This window comes from Boleophthalmus pectinirostris, unplaced genomic scaffold (assembly GCF_026225935.1).
Source record: "Boleophthalmus pectinirostris isolate CB_2022bp ecotype Guang Dong unplaced genomic scaffold, ASM2622593v1 HiC_scaffold_7, whole genome shotgun sequence".
NCBI classification, from domain to species: Eukaryota; Metazoa; Chordata; class Actinopteri; order Gobiiformes; family Gobiidae; genus Boleophthalmus; species Boleophthalmus pectinirostris.
Genome location: NW_026571473.1, coordinates 4,268,368 through 4,292,923, shown reverse-complemented (window position 1 = coordinate 4,292,923; position 24,556 = coordinate 4,268,368). Strand labels below are relative to the sequence as shown.

Sequence of the window (24,556 nt, the reverse complement as noted above, 5' to 3'; positions counted from 1 at the left end):
CAAGTGCATTGTAATAGACAGGTTTCCAGTCAATCATGTGGCAGTGAGAACGCATAGTGCTGATGAGGATTTATGCTCTCTTGTTTAGGAGAAAGTAGTCAGGGCTACAGAGCGTCTGTTTCCTTAAGTTTTGACTAAAAGTCCAGTTTCTCCTCATCTCTACCTCTGTGTGCAGTGTCACTGCCCCTCCCTGTCTGATCCAGCTCCCCACATTTTCTCCTCTTTCTCTCCTCTTCTGTTTCCGATCATTATACTCCAAGGTATGGAAAGTTAATGCCTATTTTCTCACCGCTTTTGAGTGAAACTGAAGTCCTTATTTAGAGCATGGACATCACTGGTGTTTCTGTCAATATACTGTCACATGCTTTTAGGTTTAATATATTGTACAAACTCATTCCAAACTTGTAAGTTATCTCCACGCTTGTTGGTCCTATCAACACAGAATAAAACCTCTAGTGACACACTGCTCTTTATACCTGCCTATGTTTTCAATAAGATGGAAGAAGATTGAATTGAAAATTGAGATCGATCACTATGGAAAAAAAAAATCTATCATGATCCTTTTTTCCCCATATCGCCCAGCCCTACTTATAACAAAAATATAGTTTCTTTTTGTATCACCATGTGGTCTTATACTAGTGTTGATGAGACCATTCTAATGTTTTTCAGGAAAGGTTGAGTTTTCTTCAAAATTTGACAGCTTTAGCACTGCCAGTTAGTCAGAGTTAGGAGCTAGTTGAAGCTGCTTATAAGAGTTTAACAGCTACTTCCTGCATTTGTGGTATGAAAATCAGGTACTTTCAGTTCTGATATGAGTCAGTGCACTGGACGAGCAGCGCGTGTCTTTTGCAGCCGCATGAGTTTGTGGTGACAGCTTCTGTTTGGTTTCTCACATCCCTTTTGTTCATCTTCTGTTGCCACGGAGACGACGTCAACCGATTCTGAGGCCGTGCATTTATTTCCTCGGCGACAGAAAAGTGTATCTATTCATGTGATAATGACTGTCTATGCAAATGCTCTCCGTGTTAAAGGTGCATTATGTAACTTTTCTGATGAGGGTCTGCCATCTGCTTGTCTCCATGGTGACGTTACAGCATTTCAAAACCACTGATAATCTAGAGTGACATGATGCTGAAGGGTTTCTGTTTTGCATGTCTACAGTGGATATGTTCAGCAGTTACCATGGTGACACAATGGACACATTTGCAAACACTGCTAAAACAATTAAAATGGTCTTAAAATTATTTAAAAATATAATTTAAACAGTTCATTTTCAGAGCCTGTGATCAGTATGAGAGTTCATGGTTATCTTTAACAGTTTGATTTTCAAGAAAAAGTGACAAAAAAAACTGAATCTTGCTGTGTTAAAACTCTTAACTCTAAAAGTAAAAGATACGGTGAAAATAAAAAGTATATAAAATAAGTATATAGTATAATAAGTATATAAAAAAAGAAAAATGAAATTATAAATGGGGCATAGCAGTAGGGTTATGCTGCACTATTAGGTACATTACTTTTATTTTTATTTAGTTAAATTTGTGTGTGTGTATTTTGAGGGAAGAAGTGAGTTAGGGGTGGTTGTTTTGTTGTTCATTTTAGGTATTGTTTTAGGTATTTGTGTCTTGTTTTCATATTTATTTTTGTATTTTGTTCAATGTTATATCCTATTGTAATTTTAAAAAAGACTCAAACTTGAGTAGCAGTGCTTCAGACAGAGCAGTGCCTCTAGTTAGACTCACAGACTGACATTGATATTTTCTGTTAAATGTCTTTGCTTACGTTTGACTCTTGCAGAAAGTCGAGAGGGGAAATGTCCAGTTTCTGAAGATTTGGGAGGATGTGGTCACTCTCGGACCTCCAGCTACGCCAGCCAGCAGTCCAAAGTCTCAGGTAAGATTTGTGTGTTATCAGATGACTTTTTCTTTTGCTGTGGAACCTACCTGGACCTCTGAGGGATTACGAAGATATATGTTCAAGAATTTAAAATCTTTATGAAATATTACTGCTAGAGGTGGGAGATGTTTTGCTACATTTGAGTAATACTAGCCAATATCTAACATCCAGCTCCATTTTCTAAAGTTCTCTAATGTTTGCAGGATTTTGGGGCTTGATTTATTTTACTTGTGGTCCAATATATTTTTGGTGCATATTTGCCAAGCTTAACCTTAGATTTAAAGAAGGCGTTTAAAAAAAAATCTTTCTACCATGTTATATCATTGAGCCCTCATCAAAAACATGCCTGTAGAGGTTTTAGATGCATGTTTGAGTAATTTAGTGATCTCTACCAGGCCCTATTCAAACCCTCCTTACTGCTAGTTTAAATTTCTATGCTCAGCCCACAAGCCTACGTCAACATTGCTCCTACATGATAATCCTCCATAAATACATAAAAACATGACACAAAACTTCACAAACCTGATGCAATGTGCAGTAGTTTCATTAGCAGAACACATGCTGATTGTGTTGTGATATCGAAAGCAGTGGTTATTTTGAGATACAAATGGTACAGTATGTTAATAATCATCAAAACAAGGGATGCCAGGATACCGATACTGGTAGGGAGGCTATGATACGTTGCATTTTTCGATATGGTTCAGTGAACAAGAAAGGCTAAATCATGGCTGGGATGCTAAAAGATACTAAGTACATTAAGTCTGTGCAAAGTTTACATGAAAAATTTAAATTTTACTCATCAAAGCTGTGAAAATGTCAACACAATTGTAGTAATTTAGTAAAATGTACTTAAAAATACTCTTGGCAATGTATCTATACAGCTGCCCACAATATCAATACTGTATCATCAAATTAAATGATACGATATATCAATATTTCTATTATTATTATTTCTATTTGCTGGATTGGGTATAATTCCATGATATTGGTTCAGTCGATATCCTGGTTGACTATTTACAAACTCATAATGTAATTGGTGTTATTCATACAAAGCAGTTCAGTGATTTGAAGGATTATTAACACTTGCATAACACATTTAGATCTCTCTAATCTCTCTCATCCCTAATAAATATGATTTAAAAAATGTGCAAAATGGGCAGAAAAAAAAATCATCACAAAAACAGAACTGTGAAATTTTTTTATATGAACATTTTAATTATTTTCAGTATGAACATCCACCCTAGAGTCTTGTGATTTTCAGCTCAAATGATGCTTCACTGGGGGGTTCTGTATGGCTATGGTGGGTATGTTCAGCAGTTACCATGGTGATACAGTGCGCACATCGTCTCCTAATGTTTGCACTTTTAATCATGCAAAGCGGTTCAGTAGTGCAGTAGTGATTTGAAGGATAAATAACACTTGCATAACACGTTTGGATCTCCCTCATCCCAATAAAAATATTTAAAAGCCAGCAAAATGGGCAGACAAAAAAAAAAAAACAACAAAAACAAAACTGTGAAATCTTTTAATTCTTCTCAGCATTCACCACCACCCTAAAGTCTTGTGATTTTCAGCTGCTCTCGCCCCCGTGGTGATGGATGGCACTGAGTGAAAGTGGGAAGTGTTCTGCTAAAAGGAGCAAAGTGAAAGTGTGTCTGATTGATCGCGTTTCCATTTGTGTCGGATCAGATGACCGTAATCAAAGATGGAAGTGCAGCCTGATACGCCTCACAATGATAAAGCAAAGTGAAGCCGCGCTCTCTCTTCCTGTGGTTTAAAGGGTATTAAAGGGCACTATGTAACTTCTGTTCTGCTGACGGGTCTGCCACCTTCTTGACTCTAGATTTTTTGCCTGGAATGTTCCACAGTATGGCATTTCAGTTATCTGTATCCACGGAGAAAGGCAGCTGACACTACCAGGCCAAGTATTTATTAAAAGTATTTATTATTTTTTTATTGTTTTTATTTGTTTCACTTTTGTTTTTGTCACTCCCCCTTTACTTAAAAAAGGCTTTTTTTAGGTTTAAAATTTTACTTCTTGTTTGGAAATCTGGACATCACCCTCCTTTTACCTGGAATGTTCCACAGTATGGCATTAAACATATCTATATTTACTGAGACGAGCAGGTGAAGCTACCACCCAGTTCTGTATCTTGTTGAGGGGTCTGCTACCTGCTTGTCTCCATGGAATGTTCCACAGTATGGCATTGCAGGTATCTATATCCATAGAGACAAGAAGGTGACAAAACCAAGCCAAGTATTTATTAAAAGTATTTATTCAATTAGTTTTTTTTTAAGTCCCTGAAATGCCTTGAAAAACAGGCTTGCCTCTTCGCAGATCTGACCTCTAACTTGGTCTAGTGGTGCTACAACCTTGTCTCCATGGAGATAAAGTTAAATGCCATACTGCTGAACATTCCAAACAGGAATGGAGAATGGAGAATGGAGGAATGTCCATGGAGACAAAAAGATGGCAGACCCTCCACCAGAAAAGTGACATAGTACATCTGTAACAGAAGGTCTCAGCTTAAACTTTTATTTTCTTCACATTGACATATTTAAATCAACATATTCGCCTAAAACAATGTATTGACATGTTTTATAAATTTAACTTTCCTCCCCCCTCTTCTTACTCTCCACTCTAAGTCACTCCCCCTTCAGAGCTCCATCACAACACAGTCACAGTACAACGCTGTCTTGTTTTGTGTCTCGCTTTTGTATATTTATGAAGAATCGTTGTGTGGAAGCAACATGGATCTAAGCAACGATGACATAGGCTAGTGGGTTTGTGGGCGGAGCCTTGTACAGGATCATAATGTAATGATATAATGAATCAGTTGTAAGGAGGGTTTGAATAGGGCCTGGGAGAGATCACTGAATTAGTCAAACATGCACGGATGACATCTAAAACCTCTTCAGGCGTGTTTTTGATGAGGGAACAGCGTTATAACATGGTACAAAGCTCCAAAAAGTCAAATCAGCATAATAAACCCTCTTTAAATATAAAATAAACCAGTATATGAATAAATATAGGAATGAATTGATAAAACGCATGAATATTTGAATGGTTGCATTTTAATCAGCTCTTCATCATCGTTAAAGCACTAAAAGCTCAACAACATTAATAATGAATATTGTATGAAGGATATTAGCTGTTCAGAGCCAGTCATATAGATGTAGTTTTTATAGCAGCAGTTTTATAAATAATTCATTAGTGATAAACACATGGGCCTCTAATGTAAAAGGCTTATTAGATCAGAATAATGGGGCTCGTGTTACAGAAGCAGGTCGTGGTCTGAGCTGCATTAAGACGTGGTTATGTTAGTTTTAAATGCACGTTTAAATCAGCACATGAGTGAGAGTTGACATAGTTAAAGGGTCTATATTGTTTGAGTAACCCTTTATTATTATTCTGTCTACATCTCGAACGCTCAAAATGCTCTCTTTTACATTGTGATGTCATGAAGTGGTAGTTTTCACGTTAACAGCAACATTTTACCTTCAGTTCAGTAGAGATTGACAATTCCAGGTCTGAAATTATCCAATGATTCTAGTGAAGGTGTATGGAGTTAAAACAAAGTGGAGCACTTCCTGTATTACCACATGACATCACAAGGTGGAACAGTGTTTCAGTTTGAGAGAAGAACTCTGTTAAAAACGTGTGAATATCTAGAATAGACGTGGGCATTGTAGAGCACCCAGACCACATTCAGCCCTTTGGTTGACTCTGACCGGCCCATTTAAGCTCATTTAGAAACATGTTTTAGAATTTTACCTCATGCATGTACTAAAGCTGCATTGCTTTTATTTTAGATGGGGTTTTTTGTTGTTTGTTTGTTTGTTTGTTTTTATTTTAGAAGTGACATTTTTGTAAGGCAACCTCACTTTTTCATTGCTTAATCATAACAAACTCTTCCCAGTCGAAACAATGAAATTTACTGCTTTTTATAAAGAAATAAAATTCATATTATCCAGAATTAAGTGAAGCATTTTGGCCTCCACAATATTTTCTGTTTCTCATGTGGCCCTATGGAAAAAAATAATTGCCCACTAGAAGGAAGTATTTTGTTGAAATTGGAAACAGTGTCTCAGATCACATGGGCTTGACCTGTGGGGTGCCCCAGGGGTTGATCCTGGGACCCCTGCAGGTTGTCCCAGCTGGGAAGGGACAAATTTGCCAGCAGTGACAATAGAACTCAGACAAGACTGAAGTCATCGTCTTTGGCCCACAGAAACAAAGTGTCCAGTCTCTCTCTCTAAAATGTTCCAATCAGGTTAAGATATGGACTTGGACATGAGCAGCCACAGTATAAATCTTTAACCCTCGTGTCTTTTGTCCCTTGCAGGCTACAGTACGGGCCACTCGCGCTCCTCCAGTATTACGGAGTTCAGCCATCGCAGGAACCACTCCATCGGCAGCACGTCCACCGGGATCGGCAGCATCCCGGAGCCCAGTGAGGAACGGGAAAACCGAACGTGCCCAGTTTTACCAGAGCACCCGAGTGCATCACCGCCCAACAGCACCGCCAGCTCCTCCCCCGTCCGGAGCACGTCGTCATGTGAACGCCTCAACAGGTCAGGCTGTGATACTGATTTGCAGTGACATCATGCTGGGGGTGTGATACATGTATCTCTGGAATATTCAGCAGTTGCTCTAGTGACACAAAGCACACATTACCAAACGCTGTCTTAAAAGTTTTAAGCTCTGAAAACTCAAAGTGTGAACAATACAAGTATTCATGGTTCTGTTTAGGTGTTTGATTTAGAACAAAAAAGGTGAGAGAGACTAACTGAAAAACTGTTTGCTAATGCTTACCTGTTGTAGTTCCAACCAAGTCATTTTATTGGTGTTAAAATAAAGATAAGATTAAATCTAACTTGCGTAACAGTTGACAGATGACATCAGTTGCTGGTTTTCAGATAACATCACAACATTCTAATATTGAATACAGATGAGTGCAGCTAAAATAATTAATAAAATGTGGATTTTGTTAATGAAGTTTTGTTAATCACTAATATAAATGACCAAGTTAAACAATGGCCAAGTTTACAAGATGTTTTAAATTCCAGATTCATTCTTCTGAATAAAATAGTTTGGAATTAAAATATTCTCCTTCGAGTTTACATGGAAATAATAATTCTGAATTGAGGTTTACGTGAAAAACACGTTAAATCACCTTTATTTAATTTTGCTCAACGTATGGGCATCGGGAAGGGTTCTGACTGGACAGCGGCGCACAAACGTATCCAAAGAGCAGTGGATGAAAGTCCGAAGCCAGGACTGGTGGAGCCAGATCGTCGATTGTGTCAGAAGGGCGACCCAACGAGCTGAACAACCAGAATTATTTTTAAGAAGAATAAACGTTTACATGAGCGAGGAGTAAACTAATTCGGCTTTAAAATCAGAATAAACCACCCACTTACTTTATTTATTTAATTCTGAATAATCATTTTCATTAGGAATTAAGTGTTTACACGGTCTTTTTAAAGTGGAATAAATTTTTATACAGAATTAAATGATTTTTTAAACAGAATTAAAGCTCTCATGTAAACGTGGCAATTCTAAGTTCTCTAGCTCTAATATAGGACAATAGTCTTTTTTTTAAAGGTGTTACTTGGCTTTGGAATGTTTCACTGTATCCTATTAGACTCATCTATCCACGTTTTATTCACTGGTGAAGTTATGTATTGCCAAATATATTTTTTGCCTTCTGTCAGAGCAGCCTTTGGTCCATCTGGGCATTAATCTAGTTTTAAAGCAGCAGTAATACCAGAGTGAAAACACATGAGGGTGGTTAGATTACAAGAGTAATGTGTCTCAGGTTACATAAGTGGGCCATTGTTTGCTCATGATTCCTGCGTTCAGATGTGGTTCTGTGTTCTGTGTTTCAAATGCACTGTGAGCTCTGCGGGGGTACAGCTGACGTTATAAATCACACGCTCTGTAACTTTCTTTCTTCTAACTTTCTTTTTACCTCTGCTGTGTTAATGGAGTCATGTGAATAAGAGCTATGATTATCTAGGACAGCTGATACTTTGCAGCTGATGTCATCAACATTTCCTGGAGGTGTGACGCTAACTGAAAGCACTACTCTGTCAGAAGTTCTGTCACTCAAATTAGACTTAATCTGAGCTCACACCTAAAATTACAGACACAAGTTACCTAGAATTAGCCAAGAGTTTTTCACTTAGTCATGCTCACCTTTTTGTTGAAAGTCACTCTCCTCAACAGGGCCATGAACTCTTGAGAGGAGCCACTTGAAAACCTACTTTAAATGACATCACAAGGTGGAACAGAGCATTGATTCATTTTTATTTCGAGTTTGTGTCAAGAGAGAAACAATAATCATGTATACTACATATACATTGTAAACAACAGAAAAGCACATTTCTCGAAAAGGAGTGGGAAGAAGAAAAACTTCTGCATTCTGAGCTTTGGAGTTGTAGATAAACTAATAATAAAGGGTTAATTGATTAATGTATATTTTGTGTCACCCTGGTAACTGCTGAATAAATAAAAAATTTAAAAAAATGTAGATTTTGTATTTTTTTATATACACTGACTTCTTGGAAATATAGTAGATGTATTTGCCTTTTTTCTGGATGCCTCTGAACAGAGACAGGCACCGCAAAGATACATACAAATACCCCAAAAAAAGGAATGAACTGCGTAACATTCCACCAATAGAGATGTATGTAGTGTGATGTCACTGAAACGTATTTAAAAAATATTATTGTTCCATAAAAAGTGATTAATTTGAACAAAACCAGTATTTAGAGTAAATCCTGGTGGTTTTGCCTAACAGTCTTTGTACAGTGTGTGGTCTAACCCTGTGTGCTGTTCCTCAGAATCCCCATGAAACAGGACTCCATGGAGTCTCAGTTGAAGCGAATGGACGACACACGAGTCGACGCCGATGACGTGGTCGAAAAGATCCTCCAGAGCCAAGACTTCACCCCGAGTTTAATGGACTCCAGCGCAGAGGGTGAGAGAGGGAGAGGGGGGATGCAGTGAATAAAGTACATACAGTATTTAGGGCAATTCATCGATTTAGTCCTTTCTAATGAACACGGATCAGTTTTGGTCACTTTCTAGAGGTGTCATTTATAGGGCCAGGTATCATTAAGAAGCTGCTGATACGATACTCATACCTCGATACATAGGCCGTGATACGATACGCTTTTTGATACAGTGAGCTCTTGATTCAGTATGATTTTATAAGATATATTTCACACTGATTCAATACGGTTCAGTGAAAAACAAAGGCTAAATCATGGCTGTGACACTAAAAGTCCACTAAGTTAGCTCAAAGTTAATATGAAAAACGTCCATTTTACTCAAAACAGTGAAAATGTCAACACAGTTGTAGCTCTTACTTAAATTAATATAGTAAAATATACTCTTGATGATAACGATACAGAACCCCATGATATCGATATATTATAATAGATACAATATCAATATTTTTGCACTCCCCTAGTAACCTATGGAAATAGAAAGTTAAAACCACTCCTCACTGGAACATTCTCCATGAAGACAGAACCATTTTATGCCACATTGCGTAATATTATTATATTACCAGCAGAAGGCCGTACACCAGGCCAAATAACAGTCAGCTTTGTACAGATGCAAGCCCATTCACAGGAAGGACTCAATACATTTTTCAATGCAATAAAAACGTCCAAAAATTACTCGTCTACTTATGAGCTAAAAGTTCTAGGTCTACAGCCAATCCTCTGTCAGTAAAAGCATGTGGTATGGACCAAAGTTCAGAATTTCCAAATTCTGTAAAGGGCACTGATTAAAAGTTTGCATAGTACAATCTCACACTTTCCTCACTTTGTCTCTGATGTAAATGAACAGAGCGTCTTACATTATACTGAATCAGGGCGGACATGTTGGTACTGTCCGCCCTCCTCCACACACTGGCGCTCTGCTGATGCCCAGTGTCCGCTCTCGTGTTTCCCCTGAGTCACTGTGATCTTGGAGGACATTGTTTTTCCTTCTCAAGGTCTCAGCGCTCAGAGCCAGACCACCACTGCTGTCAATACAACAGAGTATTTTTAGATCGCCTAGCAACAGACTCTCTATGACAAGTACTGCAGTCAAACCAACGTGAGTGTGTTTCCCAGCATGGCATAACATGGAAATATACAGGACAAGTCTAAATATGTGAGTCCCCACCTGTCTTCAAACGTGCATTGTGTTACTTTTCTGGGATCCATCATCTGCTTGTTTCTGTGGACATGTCATTTCTCTGCTTAGAATGTTCCACAGTATGACATTAAATAGCTTACCTTATATTTATTACTTTTTATAGTTTTATAGCTCAAAAATACCTAGAAAAACAGGTATTCTGAGTGTGAGCGGGGTCGCCTCTCCACAGATGTGACCTGTAACGTGATCTGGTTTGGTCTTCATGAAGATAGAAAGGTTTAAAGCCATACTGTGAAACATTCCAGACAAAGCAAGAACGTCTACATGGAGAAAAGCTTTTGACGGACCATCCATCAGAAAAGTTACACAATGCACCTTTAAATCTATAATGAAATAAAACACATCTGGAAAACTTAAGAATCATTTAAATCAATATTTGCAAATATAATATAATAATATAAAAAATGTGTTGCCAGTGACTGTTAAAATATGTATAAAATCTTGTTGAATGTTAAAGGTGCACTGTGTCACATTTCTGGTAGAGTGTTTGCCACCAACCTGTCTCCATGGAGATAATATTGCTTTGCTTAGTATATGGCAACGTACAGTATCTATCTCCGTGGGAAAAATTAGTAGCACCACTAGGCCAAGTTACAGGTTAGATCTGTGGAAAGGCACTGTAATTTTGTAAAGACTGGTGCTGTACTTTATTTATTTTTAACTACTTTTTGAAACAGTCAACAGTCTCTGCCATTCCCACCTCCCAACCAAACAATACATATTATACATATACATTATACATAGACATATATATATATATATACATATATATATGACCACCTGCTCTCCTACCCATCCACTTGCTCGCACACACTCATACACACACACAAATATAGTTGATCCATATAGGGCTGCACGATATGGGAAAAGAGAAAAAATAAATAAATATAAATATTTTGTTGTCTGTGGATCCACTGAAATTGCGATACCGATTCAATATATTGTGCCACCCTACCATATACACATAAATATGTATACATTAAAACATATCCATATACATGTATACATGTATTTTTAAAAAAAGAAGAGAGTATGTTCTACTTTTGAGCAATAAAAACATCTTTAATTGTATAAGATATATAAATTGAATTCCATATTGTGAAACATTCTAGACCAATCTCCATGGAGATCCGTTCAAAACAGGCCACGTCCACTCGCCCTACGCCCTAGTATTTCACAGGTTATTACGCCAACACTTTTGTAATAGTTTTTCTCTTTAACTCTGTATTTTCTGAACTCAAAACAAAACTGCACAGAAAGAAGTGTAAATAGTTGGCCCTTAACAAAGTAGTAGTGTATGTGTGTTTAACTGTATTTTTCTTTTTTTTTTTTTTTTTAATTTGCGTTTTGTCATGCTCGCTGCCATTATCATTGAGGTTGTGTTATTTTGTGTGAGGCTGTTGATCTTTACAGCAAATAAGTTCAGTACAGATGATAAAACAGTTTTTAAAGCCCCCAGAGAATCGCTGCAGTGTGATTTGTTGGTGCACATGAACACTGAACATTTTACACAAATGATACGCTTTTCTATACAAGTGATCTCTCATTTCAGTACGATTTGATACGATATATTTCACGTCGATTCGATACTGTTCAGTAAAAAAAACAAAGTCTAAATCATGGCTCTGATACTAAAAGTTTGTGCAAAGTGAATATGACAAAGGCCCATTTTACTCACCACAGTGAAAATGTCAACACAACTGTAGCTCTTACACAAATTAATTTAGTAAACTACATCTAAAAATATTCTTGGCGGTTAACAATACAGCAGTCCACGATATCGATATTGTATCAGCATATTAAATGATACGATATATAGATATTTTGATATTTTTGCACACCTCTAGTAACCTATGGAAATAGAAAGTTAAAACCACACCACACTGGAACATTCTCCATGAAGACAGAAACATTTTATGCCATACAACATTGAACATTTTACAGAAATGAACTAACTTTGTCATATTTAAGATACAAAACGTTTCCCAGATTAAGTGGGATCTCCATTTAACCGGAACGTTCCACCACAAAAAAAGCGCAGTTTAGGAGCATTTAAAGACTAAAGTTTAAATTTTTACTGTGTGTGTGTGTTCCAGAGGAGGGTCTGCGTCTGTTCGTGGGCCCAGGAGGAAGCACCGCTCTGGGGAGTCATCACCTGCCCACCAGGTCAGAACCAGGGGCACTCGAGATATTTTACATTTTATTATTTTTGTAAAAGTGAAAAAAACACTTCCCTGTCATTCGTCTCACATCTTTGTCTTTCTGCATTTTGACTCTTATTTCCAGAGTTGGCGCCGGTGCGTATGAACAGGTCGTCATGAAGCGTTAAAATCAAACCCAGGCGAACTCGGAGGAGCTCTCGTGTCTCTGCAGCACTGTGTCTCAAGTCTGTGAACCACCAAACATCGCCCCCTGGTGTTTAAACCCGCCTCATTACACTGCGGGAGCCTTGAACAACATGGAGCTTTATCATCTCAAAAACAGACCTGTGAAATGAAGTAAGGTGTAAGAATCTACTCTCAAAAACGACAAAGGATTTTTGTGAGAGATTGGACCAAGCTAAACTAAAGGACTTCATGATTCGATACATTCCTCAGTCGCTCTCTGGCAGTGACTGGTTTAAAGCTCTTGATGCTAAAAGCTGCTACTGCTGCTAAGCTGTGGTCCCTGCACTTTTTTTGAAGGACAATTTATTACATTGATTTGATACGATTGTTTAATTTACATATTATTTGTGTTTTTTAGACTTATTTTTATGTTCGTGATCATTTTAGTCATTTACCGGGAAAATGAACTAGGAGCGCGTATAGGAAAATATATTATGATTTTTCCCTTGAGTTTTAAGGATACAGTGTGGAACTATTCTGCTGGAGGGTTTGCCACCTGCTTGTCTCCATGGAGATGTCATTCCTTTGCCTGGAATGTTCCACAGTAAGACATTAAACTTATGTTGTTGCATTTATTGAATTATTTGGAAGTATTTATTGCTCAAAATTGCCTTGAAAAACATTCGGGGTTGAACGTCGCGGGGTCGCCTCTCCACAGTTCTGACCTATAAGCTGACCTGGTGGCATTTATTGCTTGTGTCCAGGTCATATCTGTGGAGAGGCGACCCCGCTCACAGTAAGAATGTATGTTTTTCAAGGCATAAAAAACCCCCAAAACAAAACATCTGTACTTGATTAAACGCAAGATAAAAAGGTTTAATTTATTTTTTTCATACTGTGGAACATTCCAGACAAAAGTAAACATCTCCATGGTAACTAGACAGTGACAGATTCTTCACTACAAAAGTTACATAGTGCTTCTTGAAACACATTTACTTTTCTTTTTAGTTGAAGATATATTTGCCTTATATTGAAACCTTTTTAATCCATAATTTTGGCCACAAACTAAAATATTGGCTTATATAAATGACAGGGCTACTTAGAATTAATCTAGTGGTTTTCGAATGAGTTGAAATGAACATGTGATATTATTTACCGATGATTCCCCCACTGTACCATCACTTTTAAAGCCAATTTAAAGACTCCTTTTTGTACAATATTCCAGCATAGTAGTATAAAATGTACTGTTTTGGTGTTCAGCTTTGGAGAAATTGAAGAGCACACTTTGACCTTTTCCTCAAATAACCATTGGACTGTTTTATTTTTATTTATATTTGAATGATTGAGAGTGATGGTCCCTACTTCTTTCATCATTTGACCTATAAGGCTTTCAATTGACTTTCCAAATCCTAGTCTATAAATTAAATCTTATAGTGTACAAACGCATCATAGTTTCAAATGTTAAAGGTAATTTTGTCAAGTAGGAATGGGCAATACGCAAAAATAATTCTAATTCTTCTAAGAGACTAAGTGATACACAAGCCATTTCGAGTGGGTGCTTGAAATTGAAAAGTATTTGAATAAAAAATGTTCTTCGTAGTACATTTTACACTTTTAAGTTTTTGAGGATAAACATTATTAAAACAATACAAACTGTAACAGCAATAACTGACCATCTACAACTAAACTAGCACCAGTAAACAGAGTGTGAGACCAAGTTTACATCGCACTATTTACAAAAACATCTTGGACCAGATTACAATTCATGTTTGGTTATTGTCTTTATATTGATACTTTGCAGTGACATCAGGCTGGAGGTGTTCTACATGAATGTCTATAGGCTTTATTCACACTTAAGTCACAAAACCAGTAGACGTTTGGAAACATGCAGATGATTCCTTTGGGCTCTGTCGACGATAGTAACTAATTTGGCAAAACTAAGAAAATGGCCCGGTTTTCTTCATCTAGATGTCATTGTATTCTTTCTTTTTTTCCTTTTATAAATTGCCTATTAATTTGTTTATTATAATTTGTCTAATTTAAACAAAAAAATTAAAAGATGTCATTGTAGCGTTGTGTTATGTTCGCTTATGACCAGCTGTAAGTGACTCTGAAAATGAGATTAGGATCCCGTCAGGTTGTGAAGACCGCTGTTGGTTTATCACAGGCCCAGTGTCATAATTACTCTGGAAGTTGTCATCTGCGTGTTTCCAAATGTCTTGCGGTAAGCGGTAATAGAGCCTATTAGCAGAATGATCATCAGTTACTATTATGGAGACACAATACACACATTTAAATACAGCCAAAAAAGCTTTAAGAATGTCTGAAAACTTAAAATTACAAAATGGATTCAAACAACACGTTTTCAGGAGTCTGTGCTCAGTACGAGTGTTCATGGTCTTGTTTGAGTTTGATTTTCAACAAAAAGGTGCGAGCGACAAACTGAAAAACTATTGGTTAATGCTAGTTAACTTGTGACTGTAATGTTCTTTAAAAGAGCCCAGTTTAACAACACAAATCCTCTCATCTGTTAGCTAAAACTATTCAGATTGTGTTAAATTAAAGTTCAGATTAAATTCTGATAGAGCTTCAGACAGAGCATGCCTACAGTTAGCATCACTCCCCCAGGGAACGTTACTGACATCAGGTGCAAAGTATTTATTCTCTTTAAAAGGTAACTAGCGCCATCTACTGCTTAAGAGCTCACACTTCGCCACAACTGGTTAAAGCTGCTTTTAAATCACTTAAAGGGTGACCGATAGGCTCTATTCAAGCTTATGTCAGAGGTCTAAGCTGGACAGAATTTTCAGTCCCGCTCCTGTCAGCATCTGTGATATTTTGTCCTGCAAATCCCGCAAGATGGGGACGTTCGTTTGCTTAAGCTCTAAACACAGAGAAGTGGAAAGGATTTGTCTAAAATGTACGCGAGATTAGACCACATCCGCAAGTTTAGGCTGCTTAAAATGTTTTACGTTACAAACCAGGAAGACGTTTGGAAACATGCGATGACATCTTCCGGTGTAGTTCCCGACACTGGACTGAAAACCCAAACCCACTGAAGTAAATGTGATCGTTGGTAAAATGGAGACTGCAGACGTATGTGCTGTTTGGAATCATCTGGAATTTGGCGCCTCATCTCTTCTAATCACATGTACCCAAAGCGCTCGGAGTTGTGCGTCAGTGAAATTATGAAAACTGAGGTGTGGTTGGAATTGTTGATGAACCGAACATAACAGAACACTACAATGACATAGAGATGAACAAAACTGGGACATTTTCTCATTTTTCCTAGATTTTATCAGACTTCCTACCTTGAACAAAGCTGTTGGAAATCGTCATCGCATGTTCCCGAAAGTCTTCCTGGTTTGTGACATAAGCGTGAACAGAGCTTATTGAAGAGTCGGTGGGGAAAAGCACGGAAAACTCACAAATATTGCGTCTTTTTCTCGAACCGTGCAGGCCTGTACTGAATCACCGTAGAAGAAATTTGTCAGAGGAATCAGATGAGAAGTCGATTTTTATCTCCGTATTGCCCAACCCTACTGGCCGCACAACATCTCCTTCACTTTTGACCACATATCTGATGTTCTCGACTGTTCTTTTCAGTTTGGGGACTGTACAAAGGTTATTGCACTGCCAATGTAGAAATAGTGGCTTCTTTATGTAAACAGCTGGTCTGTTCATATCGATAGTACGAGATACGCCAGATATTTAACTAGAAAATAAAAGCTGTCTAACGCCACATTATAGCAGCTCAGTACTCACCAGCCTTTTAGCTTTTAGTCATTCCTAAACATGGTAATCAATTTAGAAGTTCAGACTGATTTTGTGGGGAAAAATTGACATGTTAACGGAGCTGTACCAGATTTTTCTTGTCGTAAACTAATTCATTTAAAACAGTTAGAGTTATTCCTCATTTGCTTTATGCATTCAGAGCGTCCTAATTACCGTATTTTCCAGGCTATGAGGCGCTCTTAAGCCTCCAACCCCATCAAAAAACGACTGTGCCAGAGCGCCCTATACACAAATCCACTCGGGTGTCCCAGCACGACTTCAGTAAACTACAAAGCCGCACCACCCGCAGAACACACAAACACACACGGAGCAGACAGCGACCGCGCGGCGACAAACACCAGCAGACACACTCCCAGTCACTGCGAACATGACAAACAAAGTCCCACTGACCCATCCAACTGTTGTGTTTCATTTAAAGTCCTTTGCGGTTTATTTGTGAAAAAAAGTTCAAAAATAGACCATTCTATGACCGTGCACCTTATAATCCAGAGTGCCTAATAGCCTGGAAAGTACGGTATTCACCACGATGAGTTTATACCGTATTTTCCAGGCTATTGGACAATGGACACAATCCAGAGCACCCTATACATGAATCCACTCGGGTGTTCCATCACGACTTCAGTAAACTACAAAGCAGCAGTACACGCAAACACACACAGACAGCGACCGCGCAGCAAAAAACACCCACAGACACACTCATCACTCCACGACGAGGAACGGAACAGAGGAACGAACCGAAAAAGCGAGTGCAATGTGCCACTTCTAGACACAACTGAACAACTGAGTCACTGTGAACACGCCGACAATCCGTTGGTCCCAGACAGCACCCTCCCTACACGCCACAACTGAACAAAGCCCAGAGTCACCGTGAACGCCACAAACAAACAAAACCACTCACCCATCACACTGTTGTGTTTCCTTTAAAGTCCGGTGTGGTTTATTTGTGAAAAAAGTTCGAAAATAGACCATTTAATGACATTTTATAATCCAGAGCGCCTAATAGCCCGGAAAATACGGCATTCACCATGATGACTTTATAAGTGCTTTTTAGAGACGGTAACACTAACAACTATACGATATATCTGTACTGGGGCAAGACAAAATGCTCAAATACATGGAAAAAAAATCTGGTACAGGGTCTTTAAGTATAATGTTTTTCTGTCTCTTACACAATATAAAGTTCAAATGTTTAATTTCAGTTACATTGGTCCCTTATCTGAGATTACAATGTCATCAAATTCTACAATGTGAACACAACTCATTTAAAGTGCATATGACAGGTTTTCATGTTTGTTTGTTTTTATCGAATTATTTGTTGAGTTAATACCTGTGATCAATACGTATCGTTGTTTTTACAGTAGTTAAAGGTGCATTGTGTAACTTTTCTAGTGGAGGTTCTGTTTATCTTCATGGAAACTAAACCAGACCATGTTAAAAGTCAGATCTGTGGAGAGGCAACCCCGCTCACAGTCAGAATGTCTGTTTTTCTAGGTATTTTTGAGCTATAAAACCACCTATCATTGAATAAGCGTAAAGTAGAGCTGTTTAATGTTATACTGCGGAACATTCCAGGCACAGCAAGGGCATCTCCATAGAAACAAGCAACTGAAAAGTCACATAGTGCACCTTTTAAGTGGCAGTTTTTGCAGAAAAGTTGTGTTGAAAAAGTTGAAAATTATAGGACGTTCTGAAAAGGAATCAGTCCATCTTTGTCAACAATACACAAAATTCCATCTGAAATTCAGAGACAATTTTATTTTTTGGAAAATTTAAACCTTTATTTAACAAAATAAAGCTGTTGTAATTTATTTTTCTTTATCTAATCAGAATTATGTAATTTCGACACGTTTTGACCCTTGTTTACATCATGGTTTCTCGGTATAAGTTACAAAATTACCTTACATACTTTACATTTCCTCATCTTTAACATTTTCTGCTAGACTTTAAGTAACTCCGTTTGAGTAAAATGCATAGTGTAACCTGTCATTTGCACTTTAAACTTTTTGAAAACTAAAATCCAAATGAGTAGTACTGAACGAGTGGTGAGTTTTATTACAAAGATGAGCTGAAGTTGCGTGTACCATTTTGTTGTAAGCCATAGTAGAGGCAGAGCTCCTCACAACTGTGCACAGATATGTCTCTGTTTGCATGCTAGTGTCTGTCTGTCAGCTGGTAAATAGACTTCATCATATTTAGGGCTGGGTACTGTTAATACTGCTACTGATTAATGCTGTAACAATACTAGAATTTTGAAGCTATAATACCTATTTCGATACTAAAAAATGACAATATGATGTAATTTTCCACACAGCGTAATCATTTTTGTTACTATTTGTTCTTATACTAGTTCTGACACAGATCAAGATCATTCTTAAAGGTGCATTGTGTAACTTTTCGGGTCCAGGGTGGAGATGGTATTACTTTGTCCGAAATGTTTCACAGCTGCCGCGTTTACATGAGAGCTTTAATTCCAAATAAAAATGAATTCCACTGTAAAAAGAGCATGTAAACACTTAATTCCTAATGAAAAGGTTTATTCGGAATTCAGAACAATTAATTTGGAATTAAAAATCATCATGTAAACGTGAATAGTGTGGCATTAAACTTATCCATCTTACATTTGTTCAAGTATGGACATTTTTATTGCTCAAAGAATGTTCACATCTACAGTGAGCGGGGCCATCCTCTACACAGATCTGACTGGTGTGGTATAGGATTTTGACCCTGGGGTCAGAATCCTATTATTATGGTATATTGACCCCCCTGAAAATCTATATTTTACTAATAAAGTTTAAAATTCTATAGAAAAACTTTGAATATTAATACTATATCTGCAAATTAAAACATACTGACATATTTAAAAGCGTTTTTTGAAGAAGTCAGATGCATTTTTTTTATGTCGATTATAACTTTTGAATGTTAAAAATGACTTTAAACACATATTTTACTGAAAATTAGATAAGTAGTTATTAATGAGTTAGGTAATGAAAGTGATGAATAATGATTTGGAATCTTGTTAAAATAGGCAGGGCTGATCAAATTAGTAGTTAAATAGGGGATATGAGAAAATTTGCTAAAGATCAATTGAGTAGTTACATAGATGATAGGAGAAGATTTGTTAAATGGGTTCTGTAATCAGTAACTTCACTTAAAATGACATATGGATTATCTGAACACAGCAAACTAAAAACCAACAATGTAAAATACAATATCAAAAGATTACTATGTATTTGCAATTTTAACAATATGTTACATTTACAGAAAATACCAAGTCGTTCTCCATCAAAACAGTCCTTAAAATACCTTTAAAGAAAGTGAATATGTAACTATATATAATAAAAGTAAATGACATGAGAAATAATGATCAGATAAGTAACTACTAAAGAAAAAAGTAAGGGGAGTCAAAATACTATGTGGGGGTCACTTTACTATAGCGGTATGTTAACCACGGGGTCCATTGTACTATCTCACACCTGTATCTTGGTCTGGTGGCTTCTCCTGCTTGTTTCCATGGAGATAGTTAAGTTTAATACCGTACTGTGACACATTCTCCACCAGGAAAGTTACACCATGCACCTTTAAACTATGCAGGAAATGTCAACTTTTTTTCAGTGGAGCTACCTTTTAATCTGAGTAATATCTGGGTCTTTTTTCTTTTTTTTTTTTGACAACCCTAGAACTGTCACTAAAATGCTTCCCAAATTTGATACCAAAAGTGTTTTAATTAACGAGATTTGAAATCAGACTTGTCCTGGAAGAACAGTATAGAAAAATAATTCATAGTGCCACCACAAATTAATGAATAAAACAGAATACAACTATGCATAAATAGTTTTGCAATTTAATTTTTAACATTATAATTTTGTTTGTTTAGATTAGATACAGAAGAATACAAGAGAAGATACCAAGAACTGAAAACCAGGAATAGTTTAGGTAGTAGGGTGGTCAAAAGTACCGAAAATCAGATAGGAATCGATACGAAAACTAGCATCGAAACTAGATTTGAGCCGGTATCGATACTAAAAAAAAAAGTCATAGTCACAGGACAGAAATAAACTTTTCCTGAATCACTTTAGAAAGATCTTGAGCTGTTTCAGAAGAAGTATAGGACCACATAGACTATAGACGCTATAGAACCTACTTGGAACACTGAGGGACTACACAGATATAAGATTACGTGGGAATATAAACGAAAGTACTACGATTTAAAGATGAAAATTACTTCTATTCTCTTAAGTGCTTTTATTATTATTGCGGTATCGGAATCAGTTGTGAGTATCAAGTATTCCTCAGTAGGGATGTAACACTCCCTGAAATATCGTGATATCGTATCATCAAAAGTCTCTCAATAATATCGTGGACTGTCACAATACATTGAATCACAAGTTCCTTTGCTTAAATTCATGGTTTTATAGAAGCAACAGCTTATAAACATCGGGAACTACATATCCCATGATTCATTTCAGCGCAGACAACATGAAGAAATATGTTTTTGACTTGAATTCTTGGGATGATAACGGAAATAGTTCACATCAAAATCTTGTCAAGGGATTTTAAAAGCAAAAAAGAGTCAGATCTACAAAATATCGCAGTAAATATCGTACTGAGAGATTTGGATATCGTTACATCTCTACTCCTTAGTATGGAAATGGAGTTTGAAACGTTAGTATCGTGACAACACTGTGAGGTAATGATAACAAGCCAAATGAACAGATACCCAGCCCTGAGCGTCGTATCCATCTCTATATACAGCATTTTAACATAACTATTGTCTCTGTGTCCATTTAATCACCAAAGCTCCGTGTCACTCCGTGTTTGTCTCGTTTAAGTCCGTGTTGGAAATCATGTTTGTCCAAATTTGTAGTGCCATTTTTAACTCTGAATATTTTGTTTTATAATTCAATGAACTGAAGCCATGTGCTACAAAGATTACATAGAGTAGTGCGTATTATTTTCTACATCATTTTCAGAATGTTTATGCAATTTAAAAATTTGCCGTTTTTGTTGATTTTTGTAAAAAGAAATGTATGTGCCATATTAAAGGTGCATTGTGTAACTTTTCTGGTGGAGGGTCCGTCAAATGCTTTTTTCCATGGAGATGTTATTGCTTTTTTTGGAATTTTTCACAGTATTAACAGTATTAAAACTTTCTGTCTTCATGGACGACCAAACCAGACCATGTTACAGGTCAGATCTGTGGAAAGGCGACCCCGCTCACAGTCAGAATGTCTGGTTTTTTAGGTATTTTTGAGCTATAAAACCACCTGTAATTGAATAAATGTAAAGTAGAGCTGTTTAATTAATGTGATACTGTGGAACATTTCAGGTAGAGTAGTGACGTATCCATAGAAACAAGCAGGTGACAGACCCTCAACCTAAAAGTTACACATTGCACCTTTAGACATTTTAGCTGCTGTGTGTAACCTTTCTCCACCTGCTTGTCTGCATGGAGAGATTTCTTAGCTTTGAATGTTCCACAGTACGGCATTAAACTGAACTATCCCCATGGAGACAAGCATTGATAAGACAAGTTAGGAGTAAGATCTGTGGAGTGGCAACCCCGCTCACAGTAAGAATGGAAGTTGTTTTTCAAGGTATTTTGCAGCAAAAATAAAACACATCTGCAAATGCAATAAAAGATGCTCAATGCCATAATGCGGAACATTCTAGGCACAGCGATTACATCTCCATGGAGACAAGCAGGTGGCGGACAACCCAATCATAAAAGTTTCATTGTGCATCTTTGAGTTCTTTAAAGTAAGCTATAATTCTGTGATTTTTTTTTTCTTTTGTATGTTTTTGGGTTGTTTGACGTCTTTATATTTGTATTTAAAACATCTCAATTTTGTAGCACACGGCCCAAATCTCAGCCATTTCAAGTGTCTTTTTTTTGTGATTATTTAGTTTTTTTATTTGTCGATGTACCGTTGTGTTAAAGTGGGACTAAACACCTGAACAAACACAAACATACTTCAAACAGAGGGATTAAAATGGGCCGTACCTGGAGGACTAAAAGGAGAGTGAGGGAGGAGGAGGAGGTCTGGAGGTATATGGAACTCTGATTGGTCGAACAGGTATCCACGCTACAAACTCCGCCCCTGCAGCCAGATGTTTGTATCAGAAACACCAGAAAGTCCTGCGTGATGTCATCAGGTACTTAAAGGGCCCATATTACGCTATTTTCTGATCTGTTAAAATGTTTCCTCATCAAAAACAGACCTGGAGTTGTATTTTGTTTCATTCACACACGCATAAACTCCTGTAGATTTAGGCTTCTTAAACTGAAAACACTCTGGTTCCACCTTGTGATGTCATGTGGTAATACAGGAAGTGCTCCATTGTGTCACTAGAATCTTTTGGGATTTTCAACCCTGGATTTGCCAGTTTCGACCAAACAAAAGGAGCTGTTCACTTAAAAACTACCACTTCATCACATGACATCACAAAGTGGAACAGAGCATTTTGAGCTTGACAGATGTAAACAGACTAATAATAAAAAAGTTACTCAAACGTGTGAATGAAATAAAACAAAACTCCAGCAGCTATGTTTTTGATGATATGTCTTAAACCCCAACAGAGTTAATTTTGCGTAATATAGGAAAAATGTTTATAATTTTTTACCATAAAGCTGCAAATTTGCCTGGTTAGTTTGCGATGAAATGCCAAGAAAAAAAAAAGTTTAGGAACAGTAGACATTGCTACATTGACATTGCTAAACACCATATATCTATATACACATACAATTTAGTATCAAAAGTAGTGGATTTGGAGTTTAGTTCCACTTTACGTTTGTCTGCGCAGGTTCAGTCTTGTACAGGTACAAAACATGTTGTTCCAAACATGTGCTTTTTCTCTTCTGTGAAGTTGTGGTTCTGAAATCTGTCAAAGTGACGTGTCCCGCGATGTTTTCAGTGGATTCTGTTACATCAGCTGTGCCAGATTCAACTGTACTAAAGATGCTCTATGTACCCACACTGTTCTATTAAATGGTTCAATCCTGAGAGTTCGGTTTGTTTCACTCTGGGTCAGATATAACAGTATGAATTTTACCTGGTCCCCGAATGGTTGACCGGGTTTTGTATTCACCCTGTGTCTCTGTGTGTGTGTGTGTCTGTCTACCTGCGATAATTCTGCCATTTATGGACCGATGGTCACCAAATTTGGTACGTGGGTCAAGCTCCTGTGCCCGATGCCGCAAAAAAAGTGTGGTGATGATCCAAGATCATTTGAGGTCACATGGGTCAATTGAAAGGTCACATCATTATAAAGGATCGGCAATTTTGGCAATTTCTGAACCATCTGCGGCCTAAAATATTCACCCAATCATCACACAAGTTGGCACACACATAACTGGGGTACACTGGATGTTACAAGTAGAAACCGGTCAAGATCACTTGAAAGTCAAGGTAACCAAGGTCAAATATGCGTTTTTGGTCATAACTCTGCGAAAAATCGAGCTCGAGCAACGGGAGTGTCTCAAAATGTCAGAAAAATTATTATCTATTTATAATTCTATGCATTTATATACTAAAATATTAATAGTTTTCAAGATAATCACTAATTATAACAGTTCCTTTTTCTTTCAGTTTTCAGTAATTTCCATTTCTTGTTTTTCTGGTGATACACAACACACTGATCTACAGTCACACAACTAACATACACACAACTCATGAAAAATGACATTTTGGTTACACACTAGTAAACACAGACATTCTCATATGTGACCAGTATCACACAAATGTTCATGGACCTGTACAGATACACACAAGGCATTGTGGATATAATGATCATGTGATATGGGCTGGACTCCTCAAACTGCTTCTGTGGTGATGAACTGACCCACCGACGCCTCATGGGACCAGGTTGCTATCTCCTATGACTGCACTTGTGTCATTCTATTTTCACTATGTTCTGCCAATACTAGAGTGGAATAAATACTCTTGGGGAGCCTTACAAACTCAAAAACTCATCACATAAAATTTGGAACTAAACCTGAACTAAACTAAGTCTATTTCAAGACTTTACTAGGCTCAAACCAGGACAAAATTGCACAGAAATTTACAGTTTAAAATTTCTATGACTTTAAATATGTGTATTAAATTAAGTAGCTTTTATTAGGCAGCATAAGTTTTTTTTTCAGATGCTTCTATTCTTTTTTTATTCTACTCAAATTATGTCAGGATGGTATGGCAAATTTTTACACCAGATGCCCTTCCTGTCATAACCAGCCACATTGTGTACTCAGTCAGAACTGACAACATTTCAAATCAGTTAACACCATTTATGATTTAAAGTTTATTTTAAAATGTACAATAAACTTTAC

At 37.1% G+C, this 24,556-nt stretch overlaps 1 protein-coding gene across 2 annotated transcripts in view; it reads left to right on the top strand.

The window, feature by feature from the left end:
* fam102bb (family with sequence similarity 102 member Bb) overlaps window positions 1–18,532 on the top strand; it is a 44,008-nt gene extending 25,476 nt beyond the window's left edge. For both annotated transcript variants that reach the window (XM_020925224.2, XM_020925225.2), the window contains 5 exons: window positions 1,795–1,890; window positions 6,240–6,468; window positions 8,743–8,879; window positions 12,208–12,277; window positions 12,398–18,532. In XM_020925224.2, the coding sequence (XP_020780883.1) occupies window positions 1,795–1,890; window positions 6,240–6,468; window positions 8,743–8,879; window positions 12,208–12,277; window positions 12,398–12,440 (575 nt within the window). In that variant the 3' untranslated portion in view covers window positions 12,441–18,532. The remainder of the gene's footprint in view (window positions 1–1,794; window positions 1,891–6,239; window positions 6,469–8,742; window positions 8,880–12,207; window positions 12,278–12,397) is intronic.
* Window positions 18,533–24,556: the final 6,024 nt, after the last annotated feature.